The 15,960-nt window shown below is 38.0% G+C and overlaps 1 protein-coding gene across 5 annotated transcripts in view; it reads left to right on the forward strand.

Moving 5' to 3' along the window:
• The window catches only part of EVI5 (ecotropic viral integration site 5), an 87,259-nt gene that overhangs the window by 1,533 nt on the left and 69,766 nt on the right, over nucleotides 1-15,960 (forward strand). For 2 of the 5 annotated variants that reach the window (XM_052802262.1, XM_052802265.1), the window contains exons 1-2: nucleotides 10,226-10,966; nucleotides 11,198-11,427. In XM_052802262.1, the coding sequence (XP_052658222.1) occupies nucleotides 10,958-10,966; nucleotides 11,198-11,427 (239 nt within the window). In that variant the 5' untranslated portion in view covers nucleotides 10,226-10,957. Of the gene's footprint in view, nucleotides 1-10,222; nucleotides 10,967-11,197; nucleotides 11,428-14,153; nucleotides 14,228-15,960 lie in introns of those variants that run through there. The other 3 variants (XM_052802264.1, XM_052802267.1, XM_052802266.1) reach the window with 3 other exon arrangements.

Below are 15,960 nucleotides of genomic sequence, written 5' to 3' on the forward strand. Positions count from 1 at the left end.
AGCAGCTGTTTGGAGAAGAAAGCTTCAACGGAACAGCCCTACTTCCTCCCCATATCTCTTCCTAGCCTCCTGCAGGCTGAGGCTTAGGGACTTCCTGAGCTACAGCTTGGTGGCTTGGATTTTTTCTTTATTCTTTTTTTCCATGGATCACCATATGTTTGTCTTCTGTGGACTTGTTTGATTTTGAACAAGTAAGCAGGAGATGGTTGGAGAGTGGAATGGTTGAAATGGGGTTTGTGGAAAGGAAGAGATGGGAGAAAACTTTTCAAAGCTTACAAGAGAAGGGGTGGGGGAAGTGACGTGCCTAAACAGTTACTGTCAGTTTGTTCTCTGGGTAGGATTGGCAATGAATGGGGAGGTAATAAAAATTGGAAGAAAAGTCCTTTGTCAGTGAATTTTGGAAGACAAAATTGTTTACCTTGCTAAGTCAGGGTTCTAATATCATGATTTAGAAGGGGGAAAACAGCTAAGTTGGAGTATGCATGCTTAATATTATGTTTACATTTTCTTATTCTTCCTGGTTTGTTTTCTTAACTTGTAGAAAAAATAAGTAAATTTCTAATGCTTAAGGAAGAGACGTATTCTAATTTAATATTTTAGGTGTCATTTTAAGTGTCAAATGCATAGTTTAAAAGAAAAATCTTTTCTGGTAGTCTGAGAAGAGGAAAAATGAAAACAAATCCTGACTTTATGAATGTTGTTTTCTCAAACAACTTATACTTGCCTTGATTATGTACTCTTAACTCACTTTTTTCTAAGACCCAATTAAAATAGTTACTGTTTAAAAAAACCCCACACAAATAGTAAATATTATAGTAGCACGTAATTTTGAGTTGTTAGATATGTTCTCTGAAGCTCTTGAATATATGTCACTTAAGTTTGTAGATAGCATGCTGAATTAAAGCCTTGTGTCTTCCATATTTGTAACAACCAACATCATCTGTTGGTAACTGTTTGATTCCTTGAAATTGGGATTACTGTCTTGCTTTCATTGTAGCCTTGTCTGCTTAAGTGTCTGTAGTTGCAGCGCGCCCTTTCCTTCTCCAGCAAGTGGTGATTGGAATAAATGGGTAGTGGGTTAGGAATAGTGCAGGGGCTCTTGTCTTGCTTTGCTCATTTTATACACAGTTGTGATGTGTTTTTGTTGTATGCGTGTACACAGAAACTATTCTCGCAAGGCAGCAGCAGAAGTGATTTAGTGAGTCGCAGCTTTTCCTTAATTACTCTTTATGTTGTTTAACTTCCTGTGAACTCTGGAAACTATTCATTTAGCCATGAATTGGTGTTTTGGGGAGGGCCTAGGAAGTGTTGAGCCCGCTATAGGATTCAGGCAATGAAGAATGGGATCTCCTTTCAGTCATGCTGACAGCGATCATGCTGTGGTCTTTGTGTTATTTAAGGCTGCATAACTGTCACCTTTGTTTGGTAATTGTGTGTAAAAGTAATCCTAAATCCCAGTGAGGCAGTTATTGTATATTTGGGGTTGTAGTACAATACTGGGGTTGGGCTTTATTCTGTACAAAAAGTAAGGTGGTATGACAGAATTACTGTGGACACTTAACCTTTTTTGTATTAGTTTCCAACCTGGGAAGCAGTCAAAAGCCGCTACCAAATATCTTTATTTTCTTTCATCTGAACAAATGTTACTTATCTCTGATCGGTTTTGTTACCAGAATCTGTCATCTTGTCAGATCTGTATTGTTTTTACTTGCATAGTTTAATCCTTTAAAAAAAAACAAAACCAAACCAACCCCAACTTAATGTTTTGGTAGTAGGTTGTTATAATGTGTTCTGCTACATGGTAAGCTATTGAACTTTTCAAACTCCTGAGTTTCCTTATGCCTTACTGTCATGACTAAGTCTTAGTGATTCTTAGCATAGCATTAAATACCTGTTTGATGACATCATAACGTGTTCTTGATCCTTTTTTTTTTTAATTAAAAAGGTATAATTATATTGTGATGATAAGAATTCTGACTCACCAGTATCTTATACTGAATTAACTATGGTTTTTTTCTTTGGTTTCATCAGACTGGCAGATGGGGCCAGTCTTTTAGTAGTGGATTGTTGTTGCCACAAGTTGACTGTGCACTTGTAACTAAGACGATGTTAGAAAAGCTTACTGTTACTTTTGGTTATAGAAGGGTAAAACTATCTAATGTCACTTAAAATGGGTGTCAGAAACTAGTAGCTAGCCAAAACCTAACATTTTGGACATGTACTGTCCACATCACTATATAGAGGGACGCTGTACAGAAGTTAGTTTTACCTCTCTCGTTTTTCAGGTATTCTTGGTCATATATAGTTCAATTATAGTTCAAATAGCGAACTACTTTCAGGCATAATAAAAAATCCCAACTTCCATGCTCTCTGAAACAGCAGAGCTAAAAACCAGTATCCATTAAGCAAAGTAATTTTTTTTTTTTCCCCCCTTGGAATGTGTTAGTGGTGGAACTTTATGGGTCTGGCTGAAGCTTTAGTAAGTATTTCTCAGCCCTTTGGAAAAAGAATTGTGATCAGTCTTTCTAAAGACAAAATGACAAAGGCAAGTTAAAATTCTGTAATAAGACAGTTACAAACCATGATAAAATGGGCTTGGGATTTTTACATAATCTTCTTGGTGTCAGACTGGCACTTAAAATCATCTGTGTTTCATTGATCTTCCTTGCAATTTTCCACTAGTAGGCTTTTTTGAAAGAAGAAAATAGGCCCTTATTTCCAAATGAAAGCATAAAAGTCAGTGGTCAACTAACAATAAAATAACTGATTTCATTTGATGATGAGTAGTTACGTCATTTCTCTGAAGAGCCATCTCCCTTTTCTTTAGTCAATAACTGAGGAAAATTAGTTTTCTCTAAGTGCTGTGCTCAGAAAAAGCTGCAGGAGCACTGTTAAAGAATTCGATAGCATGGAGGAAGACCCTCCTATGGCCAAAAAAATATGCTTGCTTCGACTTACACTGTAAGTGCTTGTGAAGACATGTCATGGATATACTAAGTAAATTGGTGGGCAAAATTAAATATTGCTGCAAGACCACAGAGGTTGGTATGGATTGTGTTAAAAGAATTTACTATTGATGTATGCACCTGTGTTTAAATCTGCTATGTTTACTGAATAGTTTAGACAACTTTCCTGTGTGAAAATTACTAAATTGGTTACACTTCTCACTTCTAAAACTTTTACCTCTTATTTCTTGTTCTCTGTCAGCAGCTGCAGGTTGCAATGAATTTGTAGCTCAAAAGTAAAGCTGGTTATCAGTCAGTCATTTAGAAACTGGTTTACTCTTTTGAATTTGAGTGTAATTGATAGAAAGTTGACCTTTTAGCTGGTCATTTAAAGGAAAGAAGAGTAATATCCTGAAGGTGGGGTCTTGCCAACTTCTGTCACCTGATTTGTTTAAAATTCTAGTAAGTAATGAATAAAGTTTCAAGTGTTACCATATTCCATAAGGCCATGCTCATGTTCTTTGGTTTCTCCATCAAGTCTTGTTTCATACATCTATTTGGAAAGGGAACCATGCACAACTTGGTAAAAAGATGAGCATTTTGTTCTAGCCTGTAGATTGTGTCTTAAGTTTATCTAATCTCTATAAACAAGGCGAATTACACCTAGAAAATACTTGGGCTGCCAGTACATAAAAACAAATGTTGCATGGAATGCTATGTTTTCATGTTGTCAGATATCGGATCCTTTTAAACTTACCAATTCAACTCCTCGCAAATTTTGTATACTTTTTTTAATGAAGAGTTGTGTTAAAACCATTTATTTTAATTAAGGCTCAGTGAACATTGAAAAATATGACTTAGTTGTTTCTTGCTTCCAAAATATGGATCTAAGGCTTTTAGTAAATTTAACTGCGTTTATATACTTGTGTTTGTTTATTTTTGCTCTAATGTAGTTTAGATGCTAGTCCTGGCTCCTTGCCAGGAGGAAGTTGGCTAAAGGCAACATTAAGGAAGCTAGGCATTGGGGAATGAGTGGGAAAGTAAAATTTGTAGAAAGGAGCATTAATGATAAACATATGTGTCTTTCAGTGTATGCTATTTTTTTATAATGCCTGATGATACTTGAACTCCAGTGAAATGATTGAGTTGCATTTTATTGAAAAGAAAAAAAAATAATGAAGTCTTCCCATCTAGTGCATAAACAAATTGACTTTGCAGGAGTTGTTCTTTATTTTAGCTGATTAATCTGATTTTTCCCTCTGTTTTGTTAGCCAAGGGGATGGTCCTTCAAGTATATCTGCATGTAACTTGGCATGCTGAACGTCAAATACAAAGATGTTTCCCAAACCGAGGTCTAAGAGAACAAAGAAACAAAGGAAGTTCCCTGTTAAAGGTTTTTACTGTAGTTCTTCAGTACTTTCTCGTGCAGCTCTGAGGAGCTCTCAGCCATCTTTTGTACAAAAGCACTGTATCTAATTCTTTTCCCCTTGAAAGAAGGTCTCTATGGTTTCCTGAAGGTTGTTACATTCCTATGTCAGATTGGAAACTTGTTTGATAAAGGACCATCTTTAGACATACAGGAGATAGTGTCTGCAAAAGCACCGTGGTTTGTTTCCTCAGCTAGCATACTGGGACAATGCTTGACAGATTGTAAACCACACTGGAGTTCAGAGGTAATTAAAAACCTGGAATTGTTCTTGGAATTAAATAGAATTCAATGCAATTTGGTCAGTGATTGAAATGTTACTCATGTGACTTTGAGCAATGTTTTCAACCTTTAGTGGATCACTACAACATTGCTAATGAAGTGTCTCCTTAAAACACCTTATGTATTAGATTGTTATGTTGTGTATGTGAACTTGCACCTTCAAGTTTATTCTTTCAGATTTTTTGGGACCATCAAAACTACAACATGTTCGAGTCTGAAGATGACTTTTAAAGAACGTGTATTTACTAAATGATACTACAGAAAGCTTTCTGATAGCTTAGGAGTTACACAATATAAAATGTTAGACTGCTTTATTCTTTGTGTTAGGAAGACTTGGAGAGCTAGTGAATACCAAGTTAAATGGAAGCTGGTGAATGCTAGCCATGATACTCCTGACTATTGTTAGGTGATACTACAAGAAAAATCAGGACTATGGGAGTAAATCGGGACTTTTTCCTCAGACTTCAGCAGAAATCATTTATATGAATTTGTAGTGTAAAAGATTTAGATGAAGCTTATAGTGAAATCATGTTTGAGCTCTAAATCAGGATTTTATCTTGTCAGGAAGCGTGATAACAGGGTGATTCACCAGCTACCTCTCCTGCATATGTCATTGACTGAGTCAGTTTAATTTTTTCTTCAGATATTAGAATGCTATTAACTTTTTTGAAGCAAGGAGGAGACTGGGTCCACAGAATGCTATATAACCGGCTTGAAAACCATCTACACAATTTCAGCCCCAAATATGTGAGACTTCTTTTTATATGTAGGGTAGTATGAGGATTACTTCCTGTATTCTGGAAGTTCCCATTTCTTTCTCTTTCCAGGAAGAGAAGAAAGAGTAGAGAGCATATAATATATACAGTAGTGTTCGTGTAAGGCTTGCAGTTATTTTTACTTTGTCATACGGTAAGAATAGTTGAGACACAATATTTTGGTTAAACAGGATGTGTAACTTGGAGCAGAATATAGGTATTAAGCTAATTCATTGTGTAAGTGAAATACCTTTTTTTAAAGAAATCTAAATAGATTTTTTTTTTTTTTTTTTTTTTTAGAAAAACAGATACTGTCTGTCTGGCAAATGCAAAAATATGTGGTGGTAACATTTTTGGGCTTACTGTAAGGTGCTGCACAATACCCTGGGATTCTCAGGGAAGGGGATTTACATAATTGCATGTAATGTGGGATGCTGTGGTCTACCTTCAGCTAGCCTTACTTAAAATATTTTATATGCTGCCCCACTGCAGTATTCCTGTGAGCAACTCAAAAATCTAAACAGTATTGTACTTCTTCTTGGTAATAAAGCACTGTAATCAGCAGCTAATTAAAGATACTAAACATAAAGTTGAGTTACTGACTTTTATGTATTTTAATTGGCATATATAAACAGCATGTCATATGTATCTGTGTATGAGATCAATAGAAATATTTATAATCTTTGCAGTAGCTTAAAGTATGTAGCAGACAGGTCTGTGCCTTGTCTGATGACTGACCAGATGGGTGAGAATTGCTGGTAGTTCTGTTTTGCTCACTGGAAACTGCAGCAGAGTAGAAAGTCTTTAGTAGTTAAGTCTGGTCCCCCTTATCTTTTTAAAGATCAACATTTTCAAACTAAAAATTCACACATTTATTTAGGAGGTATCTACATGGTCTTAGGCAGGCAGATGCAAATGAAGTCTTCCTGTGCTCTTGGTCTGTTGGCAAACAGGAAGCAGTGTAGCTGTTAATATGGCTTGGAGCCTGAATGAATATACCTGATTTGGAGCTGGATGATGTCTGCTCAGTTCCCTGTGTCCTCCTGCAATGGGTAAAGAAGGCGTACTGCTGCCTACTTGTCTCTGGACCTGGCCATCTTCGGTGGAAAGTGTTGGTGTCCCTGGAAGTTGGCCGGGAGCAGCATTTGCGTTCAAAGTCTGATTAATTGGCAGGTTCTTGAGTGAGAGCCCTCTGGGGAAAAAAACACATTTTTAAAATGGGTTGACTCTGTTTTTGATCACATGTTAGTAATAATTAATAATGGCTTGATCATCCTGATGGTGCTCTGGATGATTTGGCATGCTTCCCAGGCAACGTAGGTTGCCTTTTATACTCTTCAAATATAACTTGAATTTCAGCGTCTGAAAAAATGCTGGGAGTAAAAAGGAAACCAATTCTCTTTGCATAGCTGAAAAACTGACTGAGGTGAGCTGAGCAAAGAGTACCGTTAACTGGGGGCTTCCAGCCTGAGCTGGTTAGCTGAAGGGATGGAGAGCTTGCATAGACCTGGTAAGTTTTGGGACTTCGGGAGCAGAGTCAGGGCTTGAGCTGTCTGCGTAGCTGCTGCCTGCGGTACCCGGTGTAGCACAGGAGGGCGCCAGGTAGAGCAGCTTCCCAAGTGGGAGTGCTCCAGCGGTAAGGTAAGGCAGAACGGAGTGGAAGTAGCATAGGTGTGTATATGCTTAGTGAGAGGGTGATGGCAAAGGCAAAAGTCCTATCTCACGTGTAGTTAGATTTGTCACTGTGACTTAGCTAAGATTTTGGGATGGGCACTGTGGTGTATCTGGCTGTCCTTGTTACTGCTACAACCAGCTCAGCACATGACTATGATCTCTTTCCACAATAATGAAGAGTAGCAAAGGGAAGGACACTTCATAACTGAAGGGCAGAGTATCATTGTTGTAGCCAAAAGGGAGACACTGCAGCAGGCCTGCAGAAATATCACTGGTTAAATAATAACCAGTTTTTAAAAGAAACATTTGTTTAGGAAAGCCTTGAGGAGATTCCATCCAAAAATGCAAAGAAAAGACTAAAGGTTTAACAATACTGGCTTTTTTTTAGTCTTTCCAGAATGCTGTGTTAAGCAAAATCATGTCTCTCAAGCAGGGAGGTGTTAAACCAAATGCTCATACAGATGTTCCCCTGTTTCCTGGAGTTGGTGATACTTGGTGAAAGTGTCTGCCATCATTCATACTGAATTTATTCTCATTGGTGTAACTAAAGGCAGAAGGACTCATTTCAACAACTTGATAGCTCTGTGATTTTTAATTGGGGGAGATCCAGTTTCCCCTAAGGGGCTAGAGTGAAACCTTTAGCTCTTTCCTTTGTGCTGTCAGTGGAAAGAGGTACATATCTTCTGGGAGTCAGTAGGATTAATTTCTGTACTACATGTGTGTATTGCTGTAGTAGTGGGAGTCAGTAGGATTCACTTCCGTACTGTGTATGTATTGTCTTAGTAGTGGGACACAGATTTCTTGTTGGAGGGACTGTCAGCGGAAAGGCAGGAAGTAGCAGTGGTCTGTATTTAAGTGACGGCCAAGTACAACTACCCTGTTAGATGGAATGGTGTACGTAGAGTTGAAAAGCTTATGACACATAGCAGGGATTTTCACTCTTTATTAAGAGAAGGGGGAAGAGGTTGAAGGGCAGGTGTAGGAGCACTGTGTGTGTGTTGATAGGAGTAGTGGTGTGACCTGTTTTCTGGAAGGCCTTAAGTCACTTGTCAAAGAATAACTCTATGAAATCTTCTGTCACCGAATATAAATTTTGAAATTAACATAGGTGAAATGATGAAGTATAAAAATCCTGTTACTCTATCCTATTTAGGGAAGTGGATAACGAACTGATAGCTAAATGCTTTTATGTCTAGGTCCAGGAGTCTTCACTGATGCTGACAGTTTCAGAGAGCTGGCTTTAGATTTTTAGGAAACCCTGGAAAAGCCTGGCAAAAGGGGTGTAGGCTTGACTATTAGTTAGCTATTAGATCAGATTTTTTTTTTTTTTCCTAATTTAGCTGGGCCCTGGGTGACTGACATAGCTGTTTTTCCTCGGATGAATTCTTTTTGATACAAACTTCACTGTCAGTGTTCAAACATCTGCTCTTCACAGCTGTGCATTTTGCTTGCTGTGTGTGTTAATGCTTTCAGATAGTTGACTTAAGAATATTTTTTGGGTACTAATTCTCTGAATACATTTTAATGAAACTCTGAGCTGCTTTTAGAAATATTAGTATTGTTAGACCCATTGTTCTGATTTAACTGCTGTCTTGCATGGTTTGCTTGACCATACTTTTTCTTAGTATTCTTCACATAATTGGCTTCTATAAACCTTGGCATTAATTTTTTAATGCCTAGTGATGTGTTGGTGAATGAATGTTAGTAAGAATCTTGATTTCTGTCCCCCACCCACCTCCTGCTTCAGTTATCTTAATGTGACATATAAGCTTCAAAATGTTTAAGCCAGACTCAGCTTGGATTTACTTTTTCACCTTAAGTCTTCCTAGTTATTTTACTTTGTAAAGAGATAAAAATTGATTGTATACTTTCTCTTCCTGTTTCTGTCACATAGGGTATTACTCAAAATCACTGCTTTTCTAATATTTTAAGTAAGATTCTTAGAATGGATGACTCTTAAAACCTGCTGCGTATGGCAGTCATGTTTGCTGTGGTGTTAAGATTGGCCCTGTTTCTGCCAGCATTTATTTTTGCAGTAGTTGCATTACTTGTCATATTTTAAGCAGCTTAAAGCCTTTGAGAAAATAATCTTAAGTGAGATGTACGAGTTACCTTTATCATAATGCTATTTTATTCAGAGTGAAACAGCAATAATTTATCCTTTCATAGCAATAGAGAATAAAGGATATTGACTGAGTGAAATATTAATGCTTGTATTAAACTTAAGATTTTGAAATCTCCAGCAATTTTTATTCGTTTCTTGTATAAGAAATGGTGTCAGTTGCTAGTATTTGAAGCGATTTATCAAAGATTATCTTTAAAAGATCATGTGTTGTTTTGTTTTATTTAAAAAAAACCTCAACATATTATATACCTGAGCTTTCCTGTCCAACAGTGACATAAGAACCAACTGGAACCTTTTGGATGCTTACGCTGAGACCTTACTATTCCCACCTGGGGCTTGTATCCCTGCATCTGAAGATTTCTAGCAAAATCTCTTACTGTTTCCAGAATGAATGTTAAGCATATGGAAATGGGAAACCTCTTCGCAGTCCTCTAGGAGAGCTTTGAAGTCTCATGTTGCTGGTTGAGAGAAAGCGGGGAGATTGAGTACTGCTGTTTTGTGTTTGGCCTGTAGTGTTCCTCTTGTTTTCTGAAGGCATTCAGTGTGTCTTGCTTTTGATACAATGTGAAAATAAAATAGTGCTGGATTTGATTCACAAAAAAGTTCATTGTAGTATTGTATCTATATAAAGGCTTCTGCTTTAGCAACCAGTCAGTCTATATGCTGTGCTTCAGATAAATGCAGTGTGCTGAGATGAGTTTTCCAGCTGAAATTCTGCATTAATTAGATTCTATTAGAGCATCTCGGGAAGGGATTTTTTCCTGTAGCTCAGTGTCTTTAATATCTTAGCAATTATTGTATAGGCTGTACTGCAGACAGGTTGTTTGTGACAACTACTGAGCGATTCAGTGTTTTGAAGAAGTCAACAAAGGTCAAAATAAATAGTTGCCAGTAGCACCACTTCAAAGGAAGGTCCTCCTCAACCTTGATTTTGAAAAGTTTTAACCTTTTGCTAGGTAGCTAGCTCTTCCTTTAAGGTGCATCTAGATTTTCTCCAAGTTTGGCCAGGGAAGAATTGAACTCTGTTGTCAATCACTGTAGGTCAAAGCCTCTTACGTTTTCAGTTGCTGAAGGAAGCTCTAGGGAGGGGTTCATCAGAAAATACCCCCAGGGGCTGCTGTTGGTTCTGTAGCGACCAGTGAATCTGTTAGGCTGCATTACCCCGTAACACTGGTCAAGAAGTAGCAGCAGAGTATGATCAGCCCCAGTTAACCTCCTCATTCCTGGACCTGCAGTTTCCCCGACTGTCTGCTTAGAGCTCCCTTCTGCTCTAGTAGCACCTCTCGCTTTTCCTCCAGGACCCTTCTCAAACCCCAGGTGCTGGTAGTGGGATAAGGGGTCAAGGACACTTGGTGTAGGGGTGACCTGAAGAGAAAGTGAGGAAGGAGAAGAGCTGGCAGCATGAGGCCTTAATGCAAGACATCCAGGAGCTGTTGTAGACTCATGGGCATAAATTCTTTGGGACTGTTTTCTGCACGCTGGCAGATGCTAAAGGATCTTTGGCTTTGGTGTGGATTAGAAATGTGGTGCCTCTGCTCCTGTGTCCTGGTCTGGAGTGTTTACACTGATATACTTGTATGGGTCCAGTGTGCATCAGTAAAATAGTTGACTGTTTCTATATCTATTTTTCTAGTTTCTGTGCCATTGTTAGTTTATCAAGATGTTTTAAAATAAGCTTTTATTTCTATTTATTTTTGTAATGGGAAGTCTGAGCTGATCCTGGATCCTGTGGTATTTCTGTACTGCAGAAATGAGCTCTGTGAGTATACATCAGGAATTCCTTCGAGTCTTTCTTTGTGGATTAGCAGCATACTTGCATGTTACTACTTCTATAATATTGTGTTGCTTCTGACAGCCTTGGGTGTTCTGGAGAAACAAATAATCTTGATGTCACTTCGTGCATATTTCCTTTGTTCAGTGCAGCAGGTTTACTGAAGAAAAGGTATTAAAAAAAGACAACTACTGCATTCTCTTCTCTTTGTCATCACAGGTGGCGACAGACAAGGTTGCAGGAAAGCTGAGCTCTACTCTCTCATGGGTGAAGAACACTGTATCGCACACCGTCAGTCAAATGGCCAGTCAGGTGGCAAGTCCATCTGCCTCATTACACACTACATCCTCCTCTACCACTCTGTCTACGCCCGCGTTATCACCATCCTCACCAACACAGCTGAGTCCAGACGACTTAGAATTACTTGCAAAACTTGAGGAACAGAACAGGTGAGTGGAAAACTTTTTGGTCTTCAAAGTATAGTAATGAGACTGAAATTGGCTTACTGCAATTTCATCATATAGGCTGTTAAAGGGGCATTAGGTAAAACTTTGTGGCACAACATTTCAATTTCAAGGCCCCAAGGTTTAAGAACTTGTGTTCTTGTGCTATATTTTTACAAGTTTAGTTTTTGTGGAACTCTACAAGGTGTTTTTCTCTCCTGGTTTTACAGGACTGTTTATAGCTGCCTCTAATCCTAAGAAATTACACTGGACCCATGTGATTTTCAGCATCCAATTTAAAATAGAGTACCTCAGGGATGAGACTTTCATATAACCTCCTCACCTTAGATCAAAACTAACTCCAACTGGCAACTAAGCACCACACAGCTGCTTGTTCACTCGTTCCCCCCCCAGTGGGATGGGGAGGAGAATTAGGAAAAAAAGGTAAACTTGTGGGTTGAGATAAGAACAGTTTAATTAATGAAATAAAATAATAATAACAACAATTGTAATGAAAAAGAATATAACAAAAAGAGAGAGATAAAGCCCAAGAAAGACAAGTGATGCACAATGCAATTGCTCACCACCCGCTGAGTGATGCCCGAGCAGTGATCTGCCCCTCCCAGCCAACTCCCCCAGTTTATATACTGAGCATGATGTCCTATGGTATGGAATATGCCTTTGGCTAGTTCGGGTCAGCTGTCCTGGCTGTGCTCCCTCCCAGCTTCTTGTGCACCTGCTTGCTGGCAGAGCATGGGAAACTTGGGAAATCCTTAACTTAGGATAAGCACTACTTAGCAACAACTAAAACATCCGTGTGTTATCAACATTGTTCTCACACTAAATCCAGAATACAGCACTGTACCAGCTACTAGGAGGAAAATTAACTCTATCCCAGCCAAAACCAGGACAAATTTCTATTAGCTTTTTGAAATCTTAAAAGATTTCTGAATTCCATTTTCTGTGTTTTTTTCTATTTTTACCCAGTTCTTGCTTTCTACTATATAACCTGCTATGTTTAGAGATAGAACAGCCATCTTCCTGCTGTTACACTAATGGTGGCAGATGCATAATCTCTTAATTTCATGAAAAGTAAATTCCTAATCAGTCCTTTCTGTTCATCCTGGCTTTTTTTTTCGTATAGTAACCAACATGAGTGTGTATTTATCTGCACCATCTACAGTTCAAGATGCAACTTTCAGTTGGATCAGTTGCTCTTGACGTGCACAGTGGTTGCAAATTGGCGATCTCACTAAGAAATAAAATCGGACTGTATGATTTCTCATTTCTAGAACCCATACTTATTTGCACTTTTGAGGTGGGACTTTTAAGTCATCTGGCCTCTTGCAAAATTTGGTTATACTTGACAAGTACGTTTCAGTAGTTCATGAGAAATTGACTCTAAAGGAGAACTTGAGCTCCAAATAGGTTTTAGACTTAGTGGATAGCTGCAAGGCTGTGATACCTACTGAAGATTGCTATCCCTTGTGCTGTAGTCAAGTGCGGAGTTTGAAAGTTTAGCTCAATCTAGCTTCTGTTCCAGCTTCTGCTAGTGTGCTGGACTTTGCACTGAGGCAGCTGAGGTACTCCGTGGTTTTTTTTGTTTTGTTTTTTTGGTTTTTTTTTTTTTTTACACTGCTGATTCAGTTATGAGGGTAGTAACTTTCAGTAGAGGAGAAGAGTAGCTGGGAGAAGGAGGGACTAATGCCATTGTGTCACCTGGCATGTTGTCTTTCACGTTTGTTTTCTGCAGCCTAATAGCAATACAACTTACAGGGAATTTGTTGTATCTGTCTAGTTCTTGACTGAGAATGTAAGGCAGCTTTTAGAACCACCTCATCCTCTTCTCCTTGTGGTTTATGGGATTGTCTCCCTCAAAGATGATCTATATGTAATTTTTGCTGTGCAAATGAAAATTTATCAAAAGAAGAAAAAAATGAGTTAGAGTGCTTTTAAGAAAGTTAATTTGCATTTAATCTCAGGCATTCCACTCTGTTCAAGACTAAATGACTAACTTTTATTTGAAAAGCAGTTATACCTGTTCTTTGGACCGCTTATCTGTGTTGGAGCATAATGTCTTTACATCCAGAATCATCTCATTAAACCCCGCAGTTAGACTAGCTTGCTTGTTGAAAGAAGAATGTGAGCTTGGGCTTGCTAGGCTTTCTTTTTCAAGTCAGCTTTCTTCATTTAGTAAATAAGCTAGCAAATCTTGTCTGATTTTATTTAATTTTAGTCAGACCTGTTGTTCAATCCCACATTAGTCTTGTGTGTGAATTCTAATTAGAGGCTATCCTATCAAGTGTACCTCTTCTTGTGAGATACTACGCTTTAATACAGAAATTTGATGCTCTTATGCTGGGTGCACTGTAGTCTCAGAACAGTTTGAATCTGCATTTTAACACAGTGGCACTTTGTTGACAAGGAATTGTACTCTGAACACAGGGAACTATTCTTGTTTCTGCTTGCTGGAAGAATTGCTGGTGATGGATATTTTTAAAGGTTTCCTTTTCATTGTTGGCTTTTATGTCAATAAGGAGAGTATTAATTAGTTAAATAGCTAGAAAGGGAAAGAACTCAAATTGTATCAAGCTATGTCTTGTAGCATTCTGTAATCCAATTATACTGAAAGTTCCCTCAGAATAATGAGGTAGCTCGGTCCAGAGTCCTGGTGGAGCTGTTTGGCATTAGTAAATCATTTATAAAGTTTATGTGAAAGAAAACATTGACTAAAGGTGACAGAACTTGCAACTTACTGTAAAAAGAACTTCCCATTTTCAAATCTAAGGACAATGAGTTTATCCAGGTAAGGTCAAATTACAGAAACTTAGTGTAACTTTTATAGAAGGCTGTGAAAACTGAAAGCGACTAGTTAGAACCTTGTTTTTATAATTGTAATGTTTATTCTGTGCTTGTTTTTCCTCTGTGATTACTTTGAATTTGATCTTTAGGCACTATCTCAGGTGGAGAGGAGGAGCTCCAAACTGTAAATTTTCATTATGGATCAGTATAGGCCAGGTTTCTAAACATTAAAAATGGATTTTTTTTATTTTTTCCTCAAAAGAAGATTTTTCTGCATTCCATTAATATGGACTAACTTAAAATTGTTCTTGAAAAATCTTGTGGTCTTTTTTTTCCCAAAGGCATTACTATTTAACCCTTTTCCAGACAAAATACTACTGCAGAGACTGTATTTGTTGTCTTCATGAATTAACTCACTTTTTTCCCTAACTTCCATAAACACCAGCAGGTGAAAGCTGGGAACAGGGAGAGCTAGTATAAATATCTCTATCATAGTAGACAGCTTAAAAACTGTAGGTATGCTGAGATTTGTGTACATTCTCAGGTACAGTATAACTCAGGTTATAATTTATTAAATATCTAAAACCTAACCTGACCCTGCTGAAATGCTGGGGGGGTGTGGGGTGTGTTAGCTTTTCTGCAGGTGCATTGAGAAATTATTCAACCAGATCACTCTGATTTACAGACGTTGGAATTCTTGGAAGTTAAAGCACAAATGAAACTCTTGGTATAGCAAAACACTTTTTCAAGTTAGTCTGAATTCTTGCTCTTACCTAACATGTCGTCTAAAAAATTTCCCCCTGCTTATGGGGCTCAATATTAGTTGAGGATAACCAAAGCATGCCTTTTTGCCCGGAGTCCCCAGCTCCTTGGAAGATTGATGACCATAGCAACAAGCTAACAGGGAAATCTCTTCAGGAGCTTGTCTAGCACTTGGCACATCTTTATGTATACTTGCTGCCTGATAACCCCAGAAGTGCTTGCATCTGAACTCCACACTTCAATTCCGTGTTCATCGGCTATACTAACCACTTTTGTTGCCTGGTCCTCATTCTTTAGGTCTGAGATTTTTCCCATGCATTTATAAAACACCATGTTGATTTGTGAACAGTTGTCAGCAAATGTCAGGTGTTTTAAAATTGCTCCAGGTTTTAATTATTCTGTCTGCGCTTACGTTGGCAGGTAGACTTTTAGGAGGCTAATTTTTTGCCTTTTCTTTAAAATTACTGTCTCTTTTGCAGTACTTCGACATTTGACACTATTGTTGAGGACATTTAACTTCCTTATGTTCCTTTTGTCAGTCTGATGCACAACAGCTGTGGTTTTTATGTTGCTAGTAAAATCAAAGCCCTCTTGCTGGCACTTATGCCTCAAAACAAAACTTGTGCGTCTTCCCTGTAGGGCTATTAATCTCCAGTTGATGAATGTGTAAAAGAGCACTGGGCTTGCAATGCTTCTGTACTTTCTCTGATTTGGTATCTTTACGTATTAACATCTAGATCATGAGACCACAAAACACTTGTATTAAAATCTCACTTCCCTTAGTGATGTTGATGCATGATGTGACATTTTTATCCATTTCTAAAAATGCTGCAATGTGAGCTGTTCTTCTGTCTGCAGAATTACTTGAGATCTCAAGAAGAAACAGTAACGTTGACCAGTTCTTTTCAAATTTAGTACAAATGGATGTTGGAAAAACTGTTCCACTGAACCTTTGGGTGCATCCTTTGTAAAGAA

Source organism: Harpia harpyja, chromosome 11, assembly GCF_026419915.1.
Source record: "Harpia harpyja isolate bHarHar1 chromosome 11, bHarHar1 primary haplotype, whole genome shotgun sequence".
Classification (NCBI taxonomy): Eukaryota; Metazoa; Chordata; class Aves; order Accipitriformes; family Accipitridae; genus Harpia; species Harpia harpyja.